Raw genomic sequence first — 27,556 nt, forward strand, 5'->3', positions numbered from 1 at the left:
TTCCTGAAAATGGATGGAAAAATGGGAATTTGAGAACATATCCAGAGGCTCTGTAGACCTAAGAGCATGGTGCATAAGTGACTTTAGTCACAGTAGATAACAGGCATTTAGATGACCTTTCTGTTGCCTTCCAGCTTTAACAATTCTTGATTCTGACAGAGGGGACCCACCAGGACATTGCATTTTACTTTGGATAAATGCCCTTAAGCTGTGTTGATGGCATACCTTGCAGCATTTTTTTAGAGTTTATTCTCACCACCTGAACAGAATTATAGGAAAGACAATTTACTTACGTATACGTTTATTGCAAAGCTGAGGCAATAAATGAAATGCATTTTAAAATTTCTTGTGGTAATATAGCAACACAAAGAAGCAGTATTTTTCCTAAACAAAGTTTAGGATTCATTGTATAGATGCCTTGAGTCAGACACAAAGATATTACAGGTGAGACATAAAGAATACTAGGTTTAGAGGCCATTAAAAGAAGCAATCCAATTCTACTCAAGAAAGAACAATGTAAAGGTTTATCTAGTCAGTCCACCAGATAGCCTAATTATCATTCAAATGTAGTACCTACTCTTCTTAACAAGGTATTCTGAATGTGCTAAAGAATGTGCAAAGTTGCTGTCACTACATACTTTAGAATCTACCTTTATCTGAAGGTTACAGGCAGGAAATAACATAGATGGGGAAGAAGATGGGAATCTTACAAAATAAGATTTTCAAAGCCCTGGCTTAAGATGGAGATCCCTTCTCTGTGCTGTTCCTTGGCTGTCCGTATTTCACAGGGCATTAAAAGGCTGGAAATGTCACTCTGCTTCAATTCTGAGACCAGACAACCAACAATAATGCCATCTTACCTGGGTCCTTCTTCGTCCCCCTAAAAGACAAACAGAAAAGAGAACAGTGTTAGAAATCAGTAGAGACTGATTTAGATTTCTTTCTTTTTCCTCTCTTTTCCCAAACTGAAAGCAAGTTTTGGAAATTTATTATAACCAGAGACAAATCAGTGGATGCCTCAGGGCTAAGACAAGGACTAATACAATCCTATGTTCAAACTGCCCAGCAGAGACAAACTGATAATTTGCCTTTGCAAGCGGAGAAGTGAATGCACAGACCTAGGAGGCCTAAATAATAACCTTGCCTTTTTATTTGTATGGCTGGCAGTATTTAGTTCTGAGAAAACTGAGGGCCTAAAATAGCAGCAGGTCTTAGGTAAAAGCTGACCGGCTCCAAAGACATCAAGCTGTTTCTCTCAAAGACTCATTTCTGCCTTGGCCTAGCTTTTTTTTTTTTTTTTTTTTTCCCCCTCTTCCCAACACAGCAACTCTAGTATATATCACATTGTGGTGGGAAGGACATTGGACTCAGAAAACCAGTATTCCAGTCCAAACTCTATAATGTACTAGCTATGTGCCCTTGGGTAAGCTAATTAATCAGGAACCAGGTTTTCTCTGTAAAAGGGCTATTCTAGCATTTGATGATCTTTATCATTTTCCAGCCAAAGAATGGTTTTTCTCTTTTTCACACTTGCCCTTTGCAAAAACAATGTGCTAGGGTTAATTTTCTAAATATTGCAACCTCTAAACTTAGCTTTATCAGTGATCAAAGCAGATCCCTTTGAGACTCATCCTTTAGCCAAATAGCACTTTTCTTTTTTTAAATTTATTTATAAAGTGGAAACACTGACAAGACCATAGGATAAGAGGGGTATAATTCCCACCACCAGAATTCCATATCCTATCCCATCCCCCAATAGCTTTCCTATTCTTTATCCTTCTGGGAGTTTGGACCCAGGGTCATTATGGGGTACAGAAGGAGGAATGTCTGGCTTCTGTAATTGCTTCCCCGCTGAATTTGGTTGTTGATAGGTCATTCTATACTCTCCAGCCTCAAACAGCATTTTTCACATGAACCTCAAGCATTGTCCAAAAAAAAAAAAAACGTTATTCATCTTTTTGATAAAAAGCTGTCTTCAGTGGTCCAGGCGGTGGCGCAGTGGATAAAGCACTGGACTCTCAGATATGAGGTCCCAAGTTCAATTTCTGGCAGCACATGTGCCAGAGTAATGTCTGGTTCTTTCTTTCCTCCTAGCTTTCTAATAAATAAATAAATAAATAAAATATATGTATTTTTAAAAGCTGTCTTTAGGGGGTCAGGTGGTAGCACAGCAAGCTAAGTGCACATGGCACAAAGCAAAAGGACCGGCATAAGGATCCTGGTTCCAGTCCCGGGCTCCCCACCTGCAGGGGGGTCGCTTCACAAGCGGTGAAGCAGGTCTGCAGGTGTCTTTCTCTCTCCTTCTCTGTCCTCCCTTCCTCTCTTGACTTTTCTCTGTCCTATCCAACAACAACGATAGCAATAACAACAATAATAGCAGAGCATGGAGTTAAGCACATATAGTACAATGACGATAAACAACAAGGGCAACAAAAGGTAAAAATAGCCACCAGGAGCAGTGGATTCAGTGTAGGCACCGAGTCCCAGCAATAACCCTGGAATCAATCAATCAATCAATCAATCAATAAAATTTTTAAAAAGCTGTCTTTTACCTCCTCATCTTGAGCCATTCAGGATTAGTCTCAATAAAGAATGTATGTCTCATCTGATAACCTCTCGAGGACTTATTCATTTGTCTAATTGACTATTTCCAATAGTAAAAGAGAATAAGCTCTGGAGGTACTCTGTTAAAATCTCGGTTCCCATCACTTACTATGTTACCTTGGTGGAGTTACAGTTACTTTGCTTCTCTTAACCTCAGCTTCCTAATTTAATTTGTAAGATGTGAATTATAACTGTTCCTGCATCAAAGGATGAATGTGAAGATTAAATAGAATATGGAGAAAATATAAGCAGGGAGCTTGGGACACTGAATGAACTTAATAAAGATTATTTATATCTAATAACAATTCAATATAATGTACTGGAAAGCTAATACATAGAGGTGCTAAAGGCAAAAGATAACCCGTAATGACCTAACCTTTTGGAAGCTCCCATTCAAGAGCAGGCAAACAGATGGAAACTGAACTATGATTAAATGTGTTAAGAACTCCACCAAAGACATACATAAGCAGAATAATTTGAGAATCTGAAGGCAGGCAATAAACATTGCCTCTCCTGGAGAAGGTAGGGAAAGCTTCACAGAGAAGGTGACATTTGCATCAGCACTTTAGAGATAAGCAGTTTCACAAGAGGTGGAAAGGACACTGGACTAGCAAGAGCAAAGGCAGAGCAGTTCAAAAAGAAATCAATGTTCATGCAAGTTTGAGTTTTGTGAAACAAGAGAATGAGTATGCATATGTGTGTCTTGGGCAGGGCATGTGAGGTTAGGAGTTGGGAGTACAACTGAGGAGAAGGGAGATTATTGGGAAGGACAGCTGCAGTCAGAAAAATTATTAAAATCAGATTATACACTGGAGGATGGTTAAGAACAATTTAGCAGATTGTTAAGGATTTGAGATAGTGGTAAGGGTGCTAATCACTCAAACTTTAATGAGAGAAGTGGAGCAAGTGATGGAAGGAGGGCATGGGGTAGTGAAAGCTGTCTTTGATTGGCAGGTCTTATGAGAACTATACTCTGGTAAGAAAAAAGACATATAATTTGAATTTAATATCCGCTATATACTATCAATGATACAATTAAACCTTGACACAAATTTTCAATTATCTTTGGGTGTTAAAATATAATTGTCTAGATGAACTGTGTGGAAAAGAATCTAAAATCCTCATGACTGGTCCTGAAATTAAGTATAGCCTGCAATGTTCTCAGCTGTGACCAAGAGCTGTGAGCTCAGACCAAAAGGGTCTTAGAGGTTACATAGGCTCTGATGCTAAATATAAGTATCTATATGGGCCCTGGTTGGGCAGATGGGAGTAAATATTTAATTTTATTCAAAGATTTTTTTTCTTTAAGTGCTATTCTCTATCCTAATCCAACTCTCTAGCTCCTTTCTCTACTCTAATACCATTTTCTCAGACAGTATTTTTATCCAACTTCATATTAGCTGTCAAACTCAAGCAAAACTACCATAATCATGGGCCCCTAGAAACATGCCTAAAATTGACTTCTTAGCTCCCCTCCATCCTAAGGTCCCTAGTCTCATCTGCTCTGTTCCTACTTTTTGGTTCCTGTTCATTAACCATTTAGTCCTGCTTTATATCCTGCCACCAAACTGAAGACACTATCATGATTCCATCCTGACTTCTCTGGGCAGACAACCTCACCAATGTGTCCTGGAACCTCAACTCTCCAGAGCTCTTAATCGAGAAAGAGATACAAGCTGGGGGTATGGATAGACCTGCCAATACCTATGTCCAGCAGAGAAGCAATTACAAAAGCCAGAACTCCTACCTTCTGAACCTAAAAATAATTTGGATCCATACTCCCAGTGGAGAAGTGATAGGAGAAAGAGAATAAGAGGGCTCTGAATTCTAGCTCCATTAGGACCCAAAGAGAGAGGAGGAAAAAGGGAGGGACATTTGGATGTAGTAATACATGGCATGAAGGGAAGAGAGGACTGGACCTGGAAGAAAAACGGGTATAAATATAGACAGTTGTAGAGATGACAGTTAACCCATGTCTATAACCTTAGGAGACCTGAAGTGGCTTGCAATGCAGGGACTGGGGATTCAGAACTCTGATTATGGGAACAGTAGGGAATTATACTCCTGTTGACATGTAATTTTGTAAATCAACATTAAATCACTAATGAAATTTTTTTAAAAAGACCATGATATAGGGCACATTCTCCCTACCACATGTCTTAGTGTAATGGATGGGTTTCTGAGTTACAGAAAGGTGGTGACAAATTCTGGTTCATCAATTCCAACAGTAAAGCTTTTGGCAGTTTACTTAAACTAGTCTAACATTCGGCTTTCACAGTTACACACTGGGATCCTAATTCTAACCTTTACCATACCTATGTGGATTAACATAAATGTGGAAATATGTGTAAAACACTAAGCAAGTATCTAGTACACCAAGCAAAGATCCTTACTGTACTTTCTCTGTTTAGGAGAATGGGGAAGAACTGTGAAGATAGGGCACAAGATTATTTTTCTAATTCCAGTATCACTTTATTGAGGAAGCGTTGATTTAAAAGATTCTTGTTGTCACAAGAATTCATCTACACGTTTCTCTAGATATGTATCAATACTTTTTACCCTTAACCAAAGCAGTATCTTATTTCACTATAGGGCTTTAGGTCCTCAATCTGCCCTTCGTGAATCTCCCTCCCCATTTTGAGTCCCTAGATCTACTAACAGACTATAGTCCATAGAAGATTCACCCTAGAGTCTGCAGTGAGTACCCCCCTAACACTTCCTCTCCACTATTCCAAGCTTTGGGTCCATGATTGCTCAACAATTTGTTTGGCTTCGTATGTTAACTCTCTTTTCAGCCACCAGGTTCCAGATGCCATCAGGATGCCGGCCAGGCTTCCCTAGACTGAAGACCCCACCAATGTGTCCTGGAGCTCCGCTTCCCCAGAGACCCACCCTACTAGGGAAAGAGAGAGGCAGACTGGGAGTATGGACCAACCAGTCAACGCCCATGTTCAGTGGGGAAGCAATTACAGAAGCCAGACCTTCTACCTTTGCAACCCTCAATCACCCTGTGTCCATGCTCCCAGAGGGATAGAGCTATCAGGGGAGGGGGTGGGAAATGGGAAAGCTATCAGGGGAGGGGGTGGGAAATGGAGATTGGGTGGTGGGAATTGTGTAGAATTGTACCCCTCCTACCCTATGGTTTTGTTAATTAATCCTTTCTTAAATAAAAAAAAAAAAAGAAGATTCACCCTGTATAGCTCTTTGCTCTATTTCTTAGTCTTAGATTGTGAGATGACCAGTTATTTGTCCTCCTTCTGGCTTGTCTCACTCAACATGATTCCCTCTAGGTCCTTCCATGTTGTAGCAGAGGAAAATTCAAGACTAACTTCTACCTCTTAGTATGAGTGAATTTTGGTTTCAGAAAATATTAGAATTGAAAGTAAACACCAACTTCGATTTAATGACTTGTAAAATTAAGCACTGTCCCCAAATCCTGCCATTAAACATCTTGATTGCTCTTGGCTGGCAGGCTGCATGCTAGCACAACTTCTCATTTCCACTTACAGTAGTAGAAATGCATAGTAATCAATAATAAAACAAACATGTAACCAGACAAAGCTGTTTATATCAGTTGAATTTGTGGTCATAATGAGACATCTTCATTTAATAATCAAAAGTGTGAAAGAGAATTGTCCTTTCATGAGCTATTGCTTCTAAGAAAATTAAGCTGAAAGCTTTTAAAGCTCCTAATAAAGAGGAGTTACTTAAAAATCTATGCCAATTTTAATAATGATGCAAAATGAAAATGATAAATATATACAATGTATATATACACACATACAATCTAGAGCTCAACACCTAGCTGACTTGGAAATTACCTTCTTCACTATAAAAACCCTGAAATTGGACCTCAGAAATAATGTAGTATAAAAGTTAACATATAAAAGAAAGTGTCATTCCTTTATGCAAACACTAAGTTGGAAGAAGAAGATATCCAGAAATCAATTCCTTTTACTATAGCAACAAAAACCAATAAAATATCTAGGAATAAACCTAACTAAAGAAGTGAAAGACTTACATACTGAAAATTATGATTCACTATTCAAGGAAATAGAAAAAGACACAAAGAAGTGGAAAGATGGGGGTCAGGTGGTAGCACAGCAGGTTAAGCACACGTGTGCGAAGCACAAGGACTGGCCTAAGGATGCTGGTTCAAGCTCCTGGCTCCCTTACCTGCAAGGGAGTCGCTTCAGAAGCGGTGAAGCAGGTCTGCAGGTGTCTATCTTTCTCTCCCCCTCTGTCTTCCCCTCCTCTCTCCATTTCTCTCTGTCCTATCCAACAACAATGACAATCAATAACAACAACAATAATAACTACAACAACAATAAAAAAGACAACACGGACAACAAAAGGGAAAATAAATATCTTTTAGAATTTTTAAAAAAAGGAAGTGGAAAGATACTCCATGTTCATGAGTTGGAAGAATTAACATCATTAAAATGAATATTCTACCCATAACCAGATATAAATTTAATGCAATCCCCATTATGATCCCAACCACATTTTTTAGGAGAATAGAACAAATGCTACAAATGTTTATCTGGAACCAGAAAAGACCTAGAATTGTCAAAACAATCTTGAGAAGAAAGAACAGAATCAGAAGCATCACACTCCCAGATCTCAAATTGTATTATAGGGCCATTGTAATCAAAACTGTTTGGTACTGTACCATGAATAGACACACTGACCAGTGGAATAGAATTGACAGCCTGGAAGTAAGCCCCCATACCTATGGACATCTAATCTTTAACAAAGGTGCACAGACTACTAAATGGGGAAAGTGGAGTCTCTTCAATAAATGGTGTTAGAAAAAATGGGTTGAAATGTGCAGAAGAATGAAACTGAATCACTGTATTTCATCAAACAAAAAAGTAAATTCCAACTGGATCAAGGACTTGAATGTTAGACCAGAAACTATCAAATACTTAGAGGAAAATATTAGTAAAATTCTTTTCTTTCTAAATTTTAAAGACATTTTCAATGAAATGAACCTAATTACAAAGAAGACTAAAACAAAAATAAGCCAGTGGGACTACATCAAATTAAAAAGCTTCTGCACAGCAAAAGAAACCAATACCAAAACAAAGAGACCCCTCACAGAATGGGTGAAGATCTTTACATACCATACATCAGACAAGAGGCTAATAACCAAAATATATAAGAGTTTGCCAAACTCAACAATAGGAAAACAAATGACTCCATCCAGAAATGGGAGAGGACATTAATAGAATATTCACCACAGCAGAGATACAAAAGGCTGAGAAATATGAAAAAATGCTCCAAGTCACTGATTGTCAGAGAAATATAAATGAAGACAACAATGAGATAGCACTTAATTGGTATACATATACCAGAAAAGATAGCAGCAATAAATGCTGGAGAAGTTGTGGGGACAAAGGAACCCTCCTGCACTGCTGGTGGGAATGTAAGTTGGTCCAACCCTTGTAGAGAGAAGTCTGGAGAACTCTCAGAAGGCTAGAAATGGACCTACCCTATGATCCTGCAATTCCTCTCCTGGGGATATATCCCAAGGAACTAAACACAACCATCCAAAAAGATTTGTGTATACCTATGTTCAAAGCAGCACAATTTGTAATAGCCAAAACCTGTAAGCCGCCCAGATGTCCAACAACAGATGAGTGGCTGAGCAAGTTGTGGTCTATATACACAATGAAATACTACTCAGTTATTAAAAATGTGATTTCACTGTTTTCAGTCCATCTTGGGTGGAGCTTGAAGAAATCATGTTAAGTGAGATAAGTCAGAAACAAAAGGAAGAATATGGGATGATCTTACTTATAGGCAGAAGCTGAAAAACAAGATCAGAAAACACTAAGCAGAACTTAGACTGAAGTTGGTGTATTGCACTAAAGTATAAGACTCTGGGGTGGGGGGTGGGCATTCAGGTCTTGGAACATGATGGCAGAGGACCTAGTGGGGGTTGTATTCTTATGTGGAAAACTGGGAAATTTTATGCATGTACAAACTATTGTATTTACTGTCGACTGTAAAACATTAATCCTCAATAAAGAAATAAAAAAGAAAGAAAGAATATAATATAGGTCTAGTTTATGCCCCCTCAAATGATAGTCCACTCCAAACTCACATTCTTTTTTTTTTCCCCAGGTCAAACACACATTCTTAAAGAAACAACTTTGATTCAGAATGAAAAATAAAGTGTGTGCATGCATATATACATTCAACATATAGGAAGTTTAAAGTACATGTTTATGGTATGTTTGTATTATTATTATTTCATAATTTTTTACTGGGGGAATTAATGGTTTATAGTCAACAGTAAATACAGTTGTTGGTATATGTGTAAAATTTTTCATTTTTCTGAACAACAGTCTAACCCTCTATGTAGGTCTTCCTCCATCATCATGCATCAGGACCTGAAAGCAGAGTCCTTTACCTTGGTGCAATACACCAAAATGTTTGTATTATTTTTAATGTAATTTAATGACTTCCCTATTTGAATTAACTCTTCTAAAGTTATTTTACTACATTTTAATACTTTCTCTTAAAACTAGACCTATTTGTTATTTAATAATTAATAAAATAATATAAAACCTAGACAAATTTGGGTTTTTTTGATAAAGTTATTTTCAGACCTGATCATGTTAAAATATACACTTGATAGAACTATCCTGTGGGAAGTTTACCAATACATATGGGAACCTAAATATGTTTTTAACTTTGACTCAATAAATAACTACCTATGATTTTCAATAAGAAACACAATGGATGCAAATAACAGTAAGAAGCTAGAAATAAGTTGCAACAATAGAGGTTAAAATTAGTCTGATTTAGGATTCAAACATTATGTTTGTGAAGAATTTCTAATATAAAGAAAAATACACATTTTAAAAAAATTGCAGAGCTGGGACTCATACATTTATGATAGCACAGATCCCAAGTAAAATTTTATTCAGAGAGACACCAAAGCACTGGAGTACAGCAGTTACATTCCAATTAGATATTTGATGATTTCAGACTTAATGTATACTTAATGCCCAACTCAGTAACTGAAGGGATTTGGATGCAGTACACTATTTGTTTTCTTCCTCAAGCATGGATAGGGTAAGGATGCTGGTTCAAGTCCCTGGCTCCCCACCTGCAGGGGAGTCACTTCACAAGTGGTGAAGCAGGTCTGCAGGTATCTATTTTTCTCTCCTCCTCTCTTCTTTTCTCTGTCCTATCCAGCAATGATGACATCATCATCAACAACAACAATAACTACAACAATTAAAAAAAAGGAGGAAAAGAAAAAAGTAAGAACTCTCAGGAAGCCAAATCCTGGCTTAATTCTGGGTTAATATGTGAGAGAAGAATAGCTCATTGAGGCATTATAGACAGAGATGCTGAGATGAGTTCTAGAATGTGTAAGACTTAATTACTACCCCTGCAATCCTAAACATGTTTGCTCATGCTGGCACTGTTTGTCCTGCTTCCTGCCTGCATCAGCTTCTTTGTAACCTGAAATTCTACATGTATTATAAAACTTGCTATAAAAAAGGGTTTTGGCTATTAAGGGGGTGATCCATTGTTTGTCCCTCTCCTTTAGGATAGTCAGACACATAACTTATGTCTCTGAGTAATCTTTGGGACTCATGCGTCACACTGTCCCACAGGTGGATATGACACTGGAGCATTTGCTGGTACGATGGCACTCCCATATGGTGCTAGGGCTTAAACCTGGGTTGCCAAGGCAAATGTCCTACTTGGTAAACTATTTCTAGGCCTTATAAAGAAAATTCTAGATACTGACATAATTTTACTACAGTAATTATCTGGCAATATATACATCAACTCATCATATTTTACACCTATGTTACATATGTTATATATTGATAGTATCTCAATAGAGCTGAAAAAGACCCGAACATAAAACACAAAAGGGTAAAAGAGAACAAAATTTAACAGCCCAGTAATAGTTAACTTAGTGTGTGCTACATACATAGTTCTGAACAGTCTATAATGATTAGAAAAAGGGGCCAGGTGGTGGCTCACCTGCTTGAGTGCACATGCTATAATAATGCGCAAGGACCCAGGTTGAGGCCCCTTGCCCCCACCTGCAAGGGGAAAAGCTTCGGAAGCGGTGAAGTAGTGCTTCAGGTGTTTCTCTCCCTATCTCTCCACCCCCTCTCAATTTCTCTCTTTCTTTACCCAAATAAATAAAATTTAAAAAGGCATTAAAATATTTATTTTCTTGGTTATTTTGTTAAGGGAGAAATTATATCATACTAGTCCTATGGTACTAGAAGCTACCCCCATGTTGTATTTTCTAAGACCTACTTAAAACACATTAAGGGCTGGCAAAATAACTCACTTCAACAGTGCGCCTCCTTTACCATACATGTGACCCAGGGTCAAGCTCGGTCTATACTGCACTGGTGAAAGCTTTGATGCAGTTCCATCTTCTCCCATTCTTCCCCCCACTTACCTCCAATCTTCATCTCTATCAGAAAAAGTTGGGTCAGAGGAGTGAAGCCCTAGGAAACCCTGTAATCTATGGACCCCTTCAACTAGAAGCTCTATGATTCTAGTAGACTTAAATTCATCTGCACTGAAGGTTTCTTCCAATAGACACACTGTGTTAATGGGCTGGTTTTAAAATAGTTTTCATGACACCAAGACAGCAGAGAAGGTGGGATATTGAGATGTTTTGTTTTTAATAATTTTTTAAAATTCTCTTTATTTAATTTTATCTAGCCTTCAGTCGCTAGGGCTCGGTACTGGCACTACAAATCCACCACTTCTGGTGGCCTTTTTTTCCTTGATAAGACAGAGAGAAATTGAGAGGGTAGGGTAGACAGAGAGAGGGAGAGAAAGATAGACACCTGCAGACCTGCTTCACTGCTTGTGAAGTGACCCCTCTGCAGGTGGGGCTCAAACCGGGATCCTTGAGCTTTGTACTATGTGTGCTTAAGTGAGTGCACCACAGTCCAACACCCTTTTAAATTTTTTAATTGAATATATAGAGAGAACTTGAGAGGGGAGAGGGAGTTAGAGAGGGAGACAGAGACACCTACAGCCCTGCTTCACCCTTGTGAAGCTTCCCCTCCACTGCTCCCTACCCCCGCAGGTGGGGACCAGGGGCTTGAACCTGCATCCTTGCACACTATAATGTGAGCCCTTAACCAGCTGTACTACTGCCTGGCCCTTGTATTTTAATAAATTTTAAGGTATAAATGATCACAGCATACAATCATGCATTTTAAGCATATGCTTAATGAATTTTAGTATAGTTATAGAACTGTTATCACAACCTTGCTTACAAACTGGTATAAAATTACTAGACTGTTTTCCCATCTTAATTTCTATAAATGAGTGTGACTGTTTAAAACTATAATTCTAGCTGCACTACCATGTTTATTATATATGTATATGTTGTAATATGACAACTGTGATATACAGGACACAGAAGGAAAGTTAATTGGCCTATGCCATTTCAAGGTGTTATAAGTCAGGGAGGGGATGAGAGTATTTTGCAGGCATATCATCGAGGAGAGATGAGAAATTGTACCCATGTAACCATGTGCCAACAATGGTACTGTAAATAACTCACCAATAATTTTTTTTTAAAAAAAGAGTAGCTATAAACAAATTGGAGAAAAAGTAAAATTAGCAAATAAAAAGATGAAAATTAATAAAGTACTAGTTGGACTGATCAAGGGAAGAAAAGGAGAAAAATCATCAGTTATCAGAAATAAAAGCTGGTTTATCATTCTACATCAGGGGAAGGTAATATCCAGCCTGTACACAGGATAGCACCTACATTTGGTCTAGCCATGTCAAGGCAACCACAGCTTTTTATTTATTTTATTTTTATTTAGAAAAGTTGAGAGAGGAGGGGAAGACAGAGGGAGGGAGAGAAAGATAAGACACCTGCAGACCTGCTTCACCACTTATGAAGTGACCCCCCTGCAGATGGGGAGCCGGGAGCTCGAACCAGGATCCTTATGCTGGTCCTTGTGCTTCTTACAATGTGCAATTAACCTACTATGCTACCGCCTGGCTCCCAACCTTTTATTTTTAATGCAGTGTTTTAATACAAGAGGAAATGATGACAGGTGACTTGTTATAAAGCAACATAATGCAACCACAACTTTTTTCGTAACATTAAGTGCTAATTTTTAAGCTGATAATTTTGTATGGCCTGTAAATGTTATAAATATCCAAATGACCCTTAGCAGAAAAAAATATCCCCTACTCCTGTTCTAGATTGTACAGATAGGTAGATATATTACTAATTTATATATTAAAAATATAATAAATATGTTGTATATTTACTATACTAAAAAAGTATAATTTAGACGAAAACTTCAAATTTCCCCCCAAGTTAAAAAAATATGTAAAGCAACATGAGAAAACAAAATCTGAATAAACCCATATTAAAGAAATCAAACTATCAAAAATTTCCCCATAAAGAAAGTACAGTATGGGGCTGGATGGTGGTGTACCTGGTTAAGCACACATGTTATGACATGCAAGGACCCAGGTTCAATCTCCAGTCCCCATCTGCAGGGGAAAAGTTTTGCAAGTGATGAAGCAGTGTTGCAGATGTCTCTCTGACTCTCTCTCTCCCTTTCATCCCCTTCCCTCTCGTTTTCTGGTTGTCTCTATCCAGTAAATAAAGATAATACTTCACTTTAAAAAAAAAAAAAAAACCAAGAAAGTACAGGATAGGGTGGAGGAGACAGCATAATGGTTCTGCATAGAGACTATCATGTCTGAGGCTCGAGTCCCAGCTTCAATCCCTTGCACCATAAATTAGAGCTGAGCAGTGCTCTGGAAACAAAAGGAATGAGAAGAGGAGGAGGAGGAGGAAGAGGAGGAGGAGGGAGTGGAGGAGGAGAAAAAGGAGGAGGGAGAGGAAGAGGAGGAGGAGGGGGAGGAGGAAAAGGAGGAGGGAGAAGAAGAGGAGGAGGAACAGGAGGAGGAGGAGGAGATGGAGAAGGAGGAGGAGGAGGAGAGAGAATAGAAGAAGGAGGAGCAGAAAGAGTAGAAGGAAAAGAAGAAAAAGAAAGAAATTATAGGATGGATGATTTTGTTGGGAAATCCTATCAAATATTTGAGGGAAAAAATACCAATCTTACGTAACTCTTTCAGGAAATGGAGAAGGGCTATCAGTTTGTGCTATGAGATCAGCATAAACCTAATAACAATACTTGCAAGGTTTCATATATGAAAATAGGTAAAAATATATTATGAAATGACTGTCATGAATATAGACACAAAGATCCTTACAACATAACTGAATTCATAATGATCAAATGTGAGCTTATCTCAGGGAGACAATGTTATTTTAAAATTGTAAATATTAAATGCAACTTACCATTACAAGAGTGGAGAGAATCCATATACTCACTTCAGTAGATGTAGAAACAGCATTTAGACAGACTATATCCATTTGAGTTTTCATTTCCCATAGCTAAGGTATCAAATCTGACTTTAGTTTTCAAAAGTTTGGTGTGGGTTTGTCTGGGTATGAATATCTGAATGTTTATCTTGTTTGGGCTTCTTCAGCCCCTTGCACTTTTAGATTTCTGTCTTTAGCAAAAATTTGAGAGTTTTAAGTCCTTGTTTCCATTTATTTCAGTTCTATATTCCCTTTTTCCTCCCACTATCAAACATGAATAACATGTATGGTCAATCTTTTGCTATTGTATCACAGGTCCTAGATTCTCAATTCAATTATTTTAAAATTTTTTTCTCATGGTTGTTCAGAGTGATTGTAATCTTCAAATACAGTTCTGCTGTCTGCAAGTTGAGGACACCCAATGAATTGCATGCATCATTTATTTTATTTTTTTTTAGTTCTAGAAATCTTATCTGGTCATTTATAGATTATATATCTTGGCTCACTTTTTCAATTTTTAATTTTTTCCCAGAGTTTGTAATAACTCACTGAAAAATTTTTGACCACACAAGTTTTTTTTTTGTAATCCTTGTCTGCTAATTCCCAAATCTCTGTCATGCTGGCACTGGCATCTATTGATTTTTCTGCACCCCTGGGAATTGAGATTTTATTGGACCTTGGTATTATGAGTAATACAACCTATATCCTAGATATTTTGAGAATTTCAAGAATTAGATTTATAACTAAATCCTAATTACCTGAAATGCTAGCAGATAGTCAAACTGTTTGGGTACAGAAAACATATGTATGTTTATGTTCATTGCTAGGAAACTTGCTCTTATTGTGAGCAAAATGGACTACAGGACATGGACCTAATTTGCATATAGCTGATATCAGCCTGATGTATTATAGAGCATATTACAGACAGATGCAAACTCACAAGGGACTGTGAGTACATGAGACTATTTAAGCAAACACATGGCAGCAGTTCGCTCCTCCTGTTGGCCTTTTACCGTTGCTGTTCCTGTCAGTCTTCTCCCCTGACCCATCATGCTGCTTCCCCCGGCACCTGCACACAATGTTGTTGAACACTGGTAACTAAGATTAAGGACTCACGGCTCCATACCACCTGGCTAGATACCACAGTTTTGTGTCCCCAAACAACCTGTGCTATAATAAACCTCACATCTGATAAACCCCCAACAAAAGTGCCACAGAAGCCTTTTTGTTTTTAATTACTATAGTTCACGAAGTACCATTGTGCACTGTGGTTTAGATGTTACTTTAATTTCTATAAAGTTTTTCTAGGACTACTCTAGTCTGCTCTACTCAGATAGCAGGACTCCATTCCATAGTCTCCATAGTGTTTGCTAGCTGGGGAGGAGGAAATGTACCAACTTATTACTACAGGCCAGAAGTGAAAGATAAGATTTCTCCCACTGAACACAGTTCGAGAGAATCATTTCCTAATACAGGAATAAGAGGTAGAAGTTAGAATTCTACCTACAGTCTTCCCTGGGGAAGGGTATAACATCTATTACCACAAGCAGGGATGTAAGTCAGAGTTGCACTTAAGGTTTCAAGAATGACGGGCAGCAAGTTATACTTTAATCTATAGTCTTCAGCATTTGTGAAGAAAGAAACAAAACCTGTTACTTCAGAAGGTTAAAAAAAAAAAAAGAATTCACCCACTCAATGGCAGTGGCAGTGTTAATTATGACTGAAAAGAAATGCAGCTTAATGCACAGTGTACATCTCTAAAGGAAGCATGAGCACGCATGGACAAAATGTTTCTCTATTCCTCAAGTGCCCTTTTCCCAGTCCTTTAGTAAGAAAGAGAAAAGATAGCAGGTTTTTTTGGGGGGACTTTCTCTTTGTCTGTGGCTATTAGTATTTTCAGCTTTTACTAAGCACCCAGGAAAGGAAGTATAAGCTACAAGAAAAACTGCAGGTAATTCAATGCCATGTGCTTCCTCAAATTTCAAAGCCCCTGATCAGCCTGTCATCTTTTCTCCACTTTTTCAGTTTTTTGGTAAGTGCCTTAAATTATTAGTGGGAGGAGTAAAATGAAATGTTTTTATCTTATTTTGAACCAGAAGTTTCAATTTGCATAAAAACAAGAGCCACTTATGAGTGGAATGTTGAAAAGACAGTTACACACTATAAAATGAATTAAAGATAGTAAAATATTAGTGGTAGAATCTAGATGGAGGTAAATGGGCATAATGTCTAAAATCCTCTCAACTCTTTGTATGTTCTAAAATTGTCATTACAGATATGGGATGGGGGGGTGGAATCTAATGACCACACTAAAAACATAGTTGTTTGTTTTTCTAATCCAGACCATGTAAAAGAATTCCGTTGAGTGAACGAAAAGTACTAGAAATTTCCTTTGATCAGTACGTTATCATATTAACTAGAATGAGAGGTTAATAGATAATTACAACTCTTTGTAAAAGCTCTAGGCAACTGAATGCTACTTCTTGTTCAAAATAACTTATTTTGTCCATAGTCTGAATGAAGAGTTTGTTGACTTTATATTCCTAAAAGTAATTCCATCAGAGTTAACGAAGTTAGTGACGTTAAACATCTGATATATTCAAGGAACAGTTAACACTGGGGAGGGACTAGAATTATTGCTTATAATGAAAACAAACGAGGGGAATAATTCTTACAATTAAATCTTTATTTTTGAAAAACAACCTATTCAATAAAGAAAACTAATAGAGCAGTTTAATTTAAGGAGAAGTGGGGACACAGGTATGCCACTGATCCCTGAGTTAACTCTGGCTGGACTCTTTCTGTTTATTAATACACAAAGTAGTCACCTCTATGCTGGAAAAGGTCTCAGGAAGACAAAGCCATCTAGGATACGGATACTTCTCATTCGTTGAGCAAGTATAAGTGGGAAAGTTGGCATCAGAAGAGGCATCAGAATAGGATGATGTAAATCTGAACCCTAGTTCTATTTTCAACTAAATGACACTGGGTCAGTGTCTCTGCATATCAATTCCCTATATAAAATGGAGATAATAAATGCTGATATAAGGATTAAATAAAATGATGAATATAAAGTGCTCTACTGTCTGTCTAGAAACTTATTTAAGCATACTTTGATTCTGGCAAGAATTAAAAGAAAATAACTAGACCTTTTGTGTTTTTTTTTCATACTATTGAAATTTAATAAAGAACTTTCTGTCAAAATGACTCACACAATAGGAACCTCCCAAATTTAGCTTTATTATTGGCTGGCTTACTCTGTGGCTAAGCTCTCTTGGGCCAGGCAAGGTAAAACTGTAGAGTCAAGATTGATTTGCCTGAATCATCAGAAACCTAGAAAAGCCACAGAACTAGAAGACCACTAAAAGATCACAGAACTCTTGTGGGCATTCTTCTAGAGGAACCTACACTAAGCCTAATTAGTACAAACTCGAACAGAATTTTCAACATGCTATGAAACCTTATGAGCAAAAGCTTTTTCTCTCCAATGGCTAAAATAAGTTTTAAATTATCTATACTTTTCAAATGGATCTTACATATTTTTTGTAAATAAAGAGATCTTAAATACATAACATATTATTTGGTAAAATCCCAAAGCCCTTTTTATTCCTGTTATAAAATAACAACAAATATAGTGGTTCAAAATTTATCCTGTATCTTTTTTGTTTGTTTAGAGCCTTACAATGCCCTTGTCCATATTTTTGTTAATCCAACAGTTACATTCCCAATACTGTGCTATATATCTTCACCCTATGTTTACAATCAGTACAGAATTCTTCTTTTCTCTTTTAGATTTTTTAAAGATTGTTTATTTTTATGAGAAAGAGACCAGAGTACTACTGGACTCTGGCATAGAAATGTGCTGGAAAAAAAAAAAAGTGCTGGAGACTGAACCTGGGACCTCTAGGGTGGTAGGCATGAAACATTTAGTCAACAGTCGCTCTGGTATCTCCCTGGCCCTAGTCCAGAAAAGTCAAGTTGGCTTGTTTTATGCTCCAGTTCCTGACTTACTTTCAATCAAGCCAGTTCTCATTCCTATGAAGACTATTTATAAGCTCATTTAACAACTTGGTATCTTCTTTTTGGCTCTGATTTCTGGCTTCTTCCTTCCTTAACTATAATTCATATTTGTCCTCATCAAACTATATTTCTTTAAGTCAAGGCAAGAAAATAAAAGTGTTGCCAGCCCAGATGTTGGATATAGCTCCCAGGAGTCAATGCTTCCCAACTGGTTTACACACTAATTTAAACTCTTAAACCCATGTAAGCTTTCTTTCTTTTAAAAAATTATCTTTAGTCAGATCCTGCTTTTAGTTTCCCTTTCAGATCTTCTTTCTCAACTTTTGTTGATGAGTGGGATCATCCCATACTCATCTTTATCTTTCTGACTCAGCTCACTTAACATGTAATTCCTTCTAGCTCTGTCCAAGATGGGCCAGAGAAGGTGGGTTCATTGTTCTTGATAGCTGTATAGTATTCCATTGTGTATATATACCACAGCTTTCTCAGCCACTCATCTGTTGTTGGGCACCTGGGTTGCTTCCAGGTTTTAGCTATTATGAATTGTGCTGCTATGAACATAGTAGTACATACCTCTTTTTGGTTGGGTGTTATGGAGTCCTTGGGGTATATCCCCAGGAGAGGAATTACTGGGTCATATGGAAGGTCCATGTATAGCCTTGTGAGAGTTTTCCAGACAGCTCTCCACAGAGGCTGGACCAATTTATATTCCCACCAGCAATGCAAAAGGGTTCCTGTCCCCACATCCTCTCCAGCATTTGTTGCTGCTGTACTTTTTGATGTATGCCATTCTTACAGGAGTGAGGTGGTATCTCAATGTTGTCTTAATTTGCATTTCTCTGACAATCAGTGACTTAGAGCAGTTTTTTCATATGTTTGTTAGCCTTTTGGATCTCCTCTGAGGTGAATGTTTTGTTCATATCCTCTGCCCATTTTTGGATGGGGTCATTTGCTTTTTTGGTGCTAAGTTTGCTGAGCTCTTTATATATTTTGGTTATTAGTTTCTTGTCTGATGTATGGCATGTGAAGATCTTCTCCCATTCTGTGAGGGGTCTCTTTGTTTGTTTAATAGTTTCTTTGGCTGCGCAGAAGCTTTTCAATTTGATGTAGTCACATTGGTTTGTTTCTGCTTTAGTCTTGCAATTGGGTTTATTTCATCAAAGATTGATGAAATTGAAAATAGGGCACCAAAGTAAAAACCCTGTGGTGAGGGGTAGACAAGTGGCTTCCTGGGCTGGTGGGGTTGGGGGTGGGTGGGTGGGATGGGACACAGTATTTTCGTGGTGGGAATGGTGTTTATGTACACTCCTAGTAAAGTGTACTCATATAAATCACTAGTTAATTAATATGAGACGGAAAAAATTAATTGTATGTCTCGAAGTTTTTAAAACACAGACTGAGTCTTCTTAATATATAGGCTGTGTATCTGACATGCGGACTCTCTCAAAAGCCTAGACCAAGTAGATTAGAGGCAACCAGTGGCACAGCTATTTACAAGATACTGGGTACTATATAGCAAACCCTAACAAAAGGACTTTTCAAAGTTAACCCAATTACCAAATAATGTGATGATAACATTAACTATCCATTGTCTTTTTGAACCCTAAGATAGCAGGAACCTCACATATTCACTACAGCGCCTATATTTCTCCCAGTCCTGGAACCTTAGGATAGCGCCCACTTTCCCGCATGCCTCTCCCAATCCATATCAAATAATATTGCATCAGCCGATTGCAACCTAATCAACGCAATGATTGCCACCTCAACATGCTTCAGCTCAGACTGTGTCCAGAGACTTCAGGTGTGGAATGACAACCCTTCAGCTTCATTACTCGGGTGAGACCTTTCCTTTCATAGCATTCTCATCCCAGGTGCATCATTTTCTAACAAAGTCCCAAAACCTAGATAGAGACCAGGTTCTGTGAGAGAGAGCATATGTTCACATGTATCCATAAACTAGTGCAAAATATATACCTAAAAGCAGAAGTACACTAGAGTTTGCAGTGAGTATCCCCCCCAACACTTCCTCTCCACTATTCCAAGCTTTGGGTCCATGATTGCTCAACAATTTGTTTGGCTTTGTATGTTAACTCTCTTTTCAGCCACCAGGTTCCAGATGCCATCAGGATGCAGGCCAGGCTTCCCTGGACTGAAGACCCCACCAATGTGTCCTGGAGCTCAGCTTCCCCAGAGACACACCCTACTAGGGAAAGAGAGGGGCAGACTGGGAGTATGGACTGACCAGTCAACATCCATGTTCAGCAGGGAAGCAATTACAGAAGCCAGACCTTCCACCTTCTGCAACTCACGACCCTAGGTCCATGCTCCCAGAGGGATAGAGAATGGGAAAGCTATCAGGGGAGGGGGTGGCATATGGAGATTGGGTGGTGGGAAGTGTGTGGAGTTGTACCCCTTCTACCCTATAGTTTTGTTAATTTATCCTTTCTTAAATAAAAAATAAATTAAAAAAAAGATTTGAAGACAGGGATTCAAAGCTTCTGCACATGTTTATGCACCACTGTTTAAAACAGTCAAAAGGTGGAAAGAACTGAAATGTTCACCAAAAGACAAGTAAATAAATAAATGTGGTCTATCCGTACAGTGGAAAAAATTATCTTTATTTATTTATTGGGTAGAAATAGCCAGAAATCAAGAGAGAAGGGGGAGATAGAGAGGGATAGCAATAGAGAGACACCTGCAGATCTGCTTCACCACTTACAAAGCTTTCCCCTTTCAGGTGGGGACTGGGGGCTTGAACCTGGGTCCTTGTGTACTGTAACATGTGCACTCAACCAGGTGTGCCACCACCTGGACCCCACCCATGTAAGCTTTCAATTCATTCAAGCTTATGGATTATAACTAGGAAGGTATTTCCCAAACTTAGAAATACAGTAGTCAGTTTCTTCCTCTACTTTCTGCTGTCAATAAATGTCATCATTATTTACCTCTGCTTTTGGCTCAGCTGACTCATTAGAGGTATTGAGTTGTTCCTTGGCTTGGGCCATCTGGGTCATCAACCTATCCATGTGGGACTGGATGTCTGCCAGTATCTCAGTCACATGAGCTGTGGCCATTGCTTCCTGAATGTCCACTAGATGAAGCGCCTTCTGCTCCTCATTAGCAATCACTTTCTGCACTTTCTTAAATTCCTGCTGTATAAACATCTTCATCTGGTTCCGAGTCACCTGTAGAACACAGAAGGAATATGTTTGCCACATAAAGAAATGGTAAGGGAAAGCTGTTACTCTAAGTGTTAAGCAGTCTTGACCGAAAAGACAAACCATCCAGAGCCTGAAGTTTTGAGCATATCCTCTAAAAAGTTCCTTTGATACCTCTGATGAAATTCCTGCGACTTATTTTGCTCCTTTCATTCTTAGGAGGTCATTCTTTCTCCTTTCTTTTGCTTTTTTCCTTCTAATCACTTGCCTATCAGCAGTATATGATTAGTTTTTTAATATTTATTTATTTATTTTCCCTTTTGTTGCCCTTTTTATTTTTAAATTGTAGTTATTATTGTCCTCACTGATGTCGTCATTGTTAGACAGAACAGAGAGAAATGGAAAGAGGAGGGGAAGACAGGGAAAGATAGACACCTGCAGACCTGCTTCACTACCTGTGAAGCGACTCCCCCAAAGGTGAGGAACTGGGGTGTTGTATGCTTTACATTGGGTTGTTCTAGTTCTCCTCCGCCAAGAGAATTGGATCAGTCCTGTTAGTTTCCTGGGCCCACTTGGCCCCGCCCCTAGGAACCCCGCCAGAGGAGAGTTCGAGGGTTCCTGAGTTCCAGAGTTACAGAGGAAGAGAGAGTGCTTGCGCGGGCTGCGGGGGCAAAGAGGCAGCAGAGTTCTGTTTGGTGATTAGTTTGGTTTAGTTTATGAATTGTTGTTCCTGAATAAAGAAATACAGCTTCCCTGCCCAGCCGTATGTCTCTAGTCCTCTCTGTTACCCGCCTGTGAAGCTAGCCTGGCCAGCTGGAGCAGCCGAATTTTTAACAACACTGGGGGCTGGAACCGGGATCCTTACTCTGGTCCTTGCACTTTGCGCCACGTGCACTTAACCCACTGTGCTACTGCCCGACTCCTATAGTTAGTTTTTTAAAAATGTAATTAGTTATTAAAAAGTAAAGACTTCAGTATGGGCATGGTTGAGGTTTTAACAAATGGGGAGTTTGCTACATGGCGGTACAGCAGTACAGAGTGGTATTATTTAGGTACAGCAAAACAGACAAAAAGACAAATATTAGCTAGACATTATGGCCAGAGAGGCATGAGTATTTTTTTAAGTTTTACCAGAGCTAAGCTCCACATGTACAGGTCCAAGGAGAATCGGCTATGGCCATCCTTGGGGATGAAAGCAGACACTGAAAGCACAGGATGAAGACTGCTACAGATGAGTTCGCAGGAACAGAGAGCAACTTGGTTTACTTAAGTCTGTCAGCCTGGCAGTCAGTTGTAGGCTAATTATGTCCATGTTCCAGGATGGACAGGAAGCTCAGAGTCTGTGTTCGTGTCCCAACAACATAATATTAAATAAACTGTGTGTTATAAAACTGAAATTCCTCCTCTCATCCCTGAGGTCACTATCCTTCTCAAAGGGTAATTACTATTAATAGTTTAGTATGTACTCTGCTGCTAATTTTTTTTTAAATATGGAATACTTCATGAATTTGCGTATTATCCTTGAGCACGGGCCACGCTGATCTTCTCTGTATCGTTCCAATTTCAGTATATGTGCTGCCAAAGTGAGCACCTGGTAATTTTTCATTGTATCCATATGCATACATGCATACTGATAATTGACATAAATCTATTAAATAGTTTTTATTCTTTATAGAAATAAGAGACATTCCTAATTTTTTTATAACAAATGATACAAAATGAACATCCTTGAATATACCCTGGCATTGCATATGAGTTTTTTTTTTTTAGAGATGATTCAAATCACTGAGTTAGTTTGTATATACTTTAAAAATAATGACGAGGGGGGCAGGTGGTGGCACACTCAGTTGAGTGCATACACTACTATGCATAAGGACCTACGTTCTATCCCCTGGCTTCCACCTATAGGGGAAGCATCAGAAAAGGTGACGCAATGTTGTAGCATGTGCGTTCTCCCTCCCAATCTCACTCTACCACCTCAGTTTGTCTGTCTCTACTCAATACATAGTTAAATAAAATATTAAAAAATAAAAATTTCTTGATGTTTAAAAAAAATAATGACTGATTCCCTAGCACCAGCATAAGTCAGAGCTGAGTAGTGTTCTGGTAAAATACTACTACTAATAATGATAGTAATAATAATAAAGATTTGACTTTTGTAGCCCAGGTCATCACAGTGGCTGAAATGCTGGCCTTCAAGCATGAAATCCCAATTCAATTCCCAGTATTACATGTGCCAAAGTGGTGCTCTGGTTCTCTCTCCAATGTCATTATGTAGGTACCTAGTCGCAGCAATAACCCTGCTGGTAATTTTAAAAAAAAGAAAAAGAAAAAAGGCATGCCTTTGTCAATAACTATACTCATTTAAGTTTCCTTATCACCAGGAGCATTTTTATGAGTATTTTTTAAGTACATATATTGATAGCTGAGGTAAAGAAGAGGAAAGACAGTAGATAAAAGGAGAAAAGCCATTTAAAATTGAGAATTTTTAAAGCTGAAAGGGGAAGTGAAATTTTTCCTTTTACACAAAAGGAAACAGGCATAGCTGCACACTTGGTAGAAAAGGTTGGAAAAGTCCAATCCTTTTACTTTCAATCCAGTGCTCTGTTCCCCGTTAGATGGAAAAATCTAGGAAAGAAGATTGAGAAAAGGAAGACTTAAAGGCAAGAGGAGAATAAGGCCATTTTAATTAGCTTCTTAAAAACTGAAAGAGGCTTGATACTTTAAGCAGCTTTTGTAACACTGTCACAAGAAAGTCAATGCAAAATAAGACCTGGATGACATGAATCCACTCACATCAAGTGACTAAGCGACATAAACCCTCAGGAACTCATATACTCTCCCAGTGCTAAAGTAAAGGGGAGGGGAGTGTAAATGTTATTAATGTCCCTGCAATTTCTGTATCAGATTGAGAACTGTGATTTGCATGTATTTATATAATTCTATTTTTATTTTTTAGTGTGCATATTTCAAGGATGTTATACTCTATGGAGAGCATTTATCAAGGGGTATCTATGTCTTTAAGTAAAATTAGGTCTTGCAGCTGGCAGAGCACAGGATTTACAGGCCTGAGACACCAGTTTCAATCCCTAAGCCTGAATGTACTAGAGAGGTGCTCTGCTTTCTAGCTTTCATATGGTAATTGTGACCTGCTGTTTCCAATCTTGATGTCAGCTAGTTCACCCATCCTTAGGCAATCTGGTGGTTCCCTGCTTCTGGGTAATTATCATATAGATGCTAAATTTAGTGCAGGAACTACAGCCCACCATTTCTGGGCTCCAGGGATTCCTCAGCCTCCAGAGTAGCTAGGATTATAGGTGTGCCCCAACAAGCCAAGCTCTATCTCATATGACATAAAATTTAAAAGGAAGTCTTTTTTTTTTTTTTTTTTAATAAAATTAAGTCCATTTGAGGCCTCCTCTTAGAGATTTTATCTCATAAGTTTTAGTTAAGGGATGGCTTTCTTTCTTTTTAAAGTCATTTTATTGGGGGGGGGAGTTAATGGTTTATAGTACAGTTGTTGACACATGGGTATCATTTCTCATCTTCCCATGATAGGTGTCTGCAAATTTCTTCAACACTCTCACTGGAAACTTGGGCCCTTTTCCACCATAGTGCACCAGACCCCCAGAGCTGCCACATCCCCACCCCACCCTGTCCCCATACTAGCCAAATCCCTCGCCCTCTTTCACCAGTCTTTTGCTTCGGTGCAATGCACCAAACCAGCCCAAGTTTTACTTTGTCATTCTTACATTCCACCTATGAGTGAGATCATCTGTTATTCATCCTTCTCTTTTTGCTAATCTCACTTAACATGATTCCTTCAAGTTTTATTCAAGATAAGGCAAAAGAAGATTAATTACTTCATTATTTTCAACAGCAGATATAAATACCAAAAAATCTTAGCTATTCATCTGTTGTGGGACGCCTAGGTTCCTTCCAAGTTTGTGCTACTATAAATTGTGGTACTGTGGACATAGGTGTACACAGACCAGGGCCATCTACACTCTTCCAAATGCATCACAGCCTGGTCCCTGTACATCTATGTTCCCAGCAGCATAATTTGTAGTAGCCCAAACTTGGGATGACTTTCTAAATGTCTAAGAGACACTCTTCAGTGTTCCAAGTGAATACAAAACAGAGTTTAATAAAATTTTAAAAAATCTTACAGCTTATTTCAGTCCACCTCAGATACACATGTGGTTCAAAGTTAGGAAGCTTACAGCACAGTCAGGGAAGGTGTGTGCACAATGCAAGTAGGTGGATAAATCATGGCTTTTAAAACTTAAATTCTCTATTTCCCACTGCTTTACATAGGACTTTCAAGATGACACTTTATTTCACATGTATAAGGCCATAAGTAAGAATTGAAGGCTGAAAAAAACCAGTCTACAAAACTTTTATGCCTTCTCACTTTTCCATTCTCTACTGAACAAACTGGTATTCTCCAACATACTTCAAAATGGTATGTACAAATTTCTGGGTCATGGCATCCATTCAAATTCAGAGCCCAAAGGACAGACTCCCAGGGGACTAGGCAAGTGATAGGCTGAATATCATACAGAAATGTATCCTTTGAAGAGGCCTTTAAAATTCTCTTTTAGGTTTCATTTCAGATCCATTCTGCTAAAAACATCAAGGTTTTCCAAAAGCAACAGGCCCTTCATGTATCTGATATCTCAGGGCCACTGATACTTCTGAACAGGATTCTTAGGACATCTTTTTTTTTTCTTCTACAGGACAGAAAGTTGCTGAGAGGGGAAAAAGAAAGGCACCCACAACACTGCTTCTCCCCTGCATCTTAAGTCTCTGTCCTGCAGAACCCTAAAGGTGAAAGTTGTAGTCTCATACTCTTGACAAAACTATGTGTGGTATTACCAAAAAGAAAAATTCTACACATACAGAAAAAAGAGAAGATTAGGTGTATTTCAGAATTATCAAATTGGTGACGTAAAAAGTACTTGGGGGGGGGCACACTGGGTCAAGTATACATAGTACAAAGCGCAAGGACCCATGCAAGGATCCTGATTCAAGCCCCGGCTCCTCACGTATGGGGGGGGGGGGTCACTTTACAAATGGTGAAGCAGGTCTGCAGGTATCTTTCTTTCCCCCTCTGTCTCTCCTTCCTCTTTCAATTTATCTCTGTCCTATCCAATAAAATGGAAAAAATGGCCTCCAGGAGCAGAGGATTCCTAACCTGGAAATAACCCTGGAAACAAACAAACAAACAAAAACACATTAAGAACATTTATTATTTTTTGATATGAGAGAAAGACATATTACTCAACTCTGATATGTACTGGTGCTGGTTCTTGGGCCTGGGATCTCCCAAAACTTTTTATATAATATCTACTCGAAACTGTCATATATTTTTAAAATATTTTTTATTCCCTTTTGTTGCCCTTGTTCTATTGTTGTAGTTATTATTGTTGTTGTTATTGATATTGTTGTTGTTGGATAGGACAGAGAGAAATGGAGAGAGATAGGGAAGACAGAGAGGGGGAGAGAAAGAACCTGGATCCTTACACCGGTCCTTGCACTTCATGCCACATGCGATTAACCTGCTGCACTACTGTCCAACTCCCTGTCATATTTTTAATACCTTAGGAATCTCTTTGCCTTAAAGTCTTTCCCTCCACTTCCTGTCTTCCCCTCATCTGTCCATTTGTCCATTTGCCAGGACTTTAGACCTAAATTATTCGATCATTCCCAATGGACCTCTTCCCCCACCAGAGAGAAAGAAAAAGAAAGACACCATATGCATGTTACTCCCATATAGTGGCTGGAAGTTTGAACCTGGGTTTTGTACATGGTAAAGCATGCACTCTACCACATAAGTTATCTCCTGATCCCTAAAGCGAAACTTTTTTTTAAGATTTACTTATTATGAACAAGGATACTGAGAAAGAGAAGAGAAGAGAAGAGAGGAGAGGAGAGAGAGAGAGAGAGAGAAGAAAGGAGGAGGAGGAGAGTGAACCAAAGCTCTGGCATAAGGTGATGCTGAGACTGAACCTTTGATACTTCAGGCATGAAAACTGGTACTCTAGAGGCTGAACTAACTTACTGTTCCCCCAGCCAAAATCTTTTTTTTTTAAATATTTGTTTATTATTGGATAGAGACAGAGAGAAATGGAGAGGGGAGGGGGACATACAGAGGAAGAGAGACAGAGAGTCACCTGCAGCTCTGCTTCATCACTTGTGAAACTTTCCCCGAGGTGGGGACCAGGGGCTTGAACCTGGGTTCTTACACACTGTAATGTGAGTGAGTACTTAACCAGGTGTGCCACCGCCTGGTCCCCCCTGCCCAGCCAAAATCTTCATATAAAACCCCAGAATGTAACAGAGCCAAAGCAGAACTACTCTGATTAAAAAGAACAATTTCTCAAAGGCTGGTGAAAGAGCTCAA

General features: G+C 38.6%; 1 protein-coding gene and 1 non-coding gene across 2 annotated transcripts in view; both read right to left on the minus strand.

The window, feature by feature from the left end:
- Positions 1-284: 284 nt before the first annotated feature.
- The window catches only part of TRIM44 (tripartite motif containing 44), an 81,031-nt gene continuing 53,759 nt past the window's right edge, over positions 285-27,556 (minus strand). Inside the window, exons 3-4 of the mRNA XM_016187553.2 lie at positions 20,938-21,177; positions 285-880 (exon numbers count right to left, since the gene is read on the minus strand). Coding sequence (XP_016043039.1) covers positions 857-880; positions 20,938-21,177 — 264 coding nt within the window. The 3' untranslated portion in view covers positions 285-856. The remainder of the gene's footprint in view (positions 881-20,937; positions 21,178-27,556) is intronic.
- On the minus strand, positions 22,635-22,741 carry LOC132534126 (U6 spliceosomal RNA). The gene has a single exon (XR_009545804.1). It is a non-coding gene; the product is annotated as a U6 spliceosomal RNA (small nuclear RNA).

The sequence above is a fragment of the Erinaceus europaeus genome, chromosome 17, assembly GCF_950295315.1.
Source record: "Erinaceus europaeus chromosome 17, mEriEur2.1, whole genome shotgun sequence".
NCBI classification, from domain to species: domain Eukaryota; kingdom Metazoa; phylum Chordata; class Mammalia; order Eulipotyphla; family Erinaceidae; genus Erinaceus; species Erinaceus europaeus.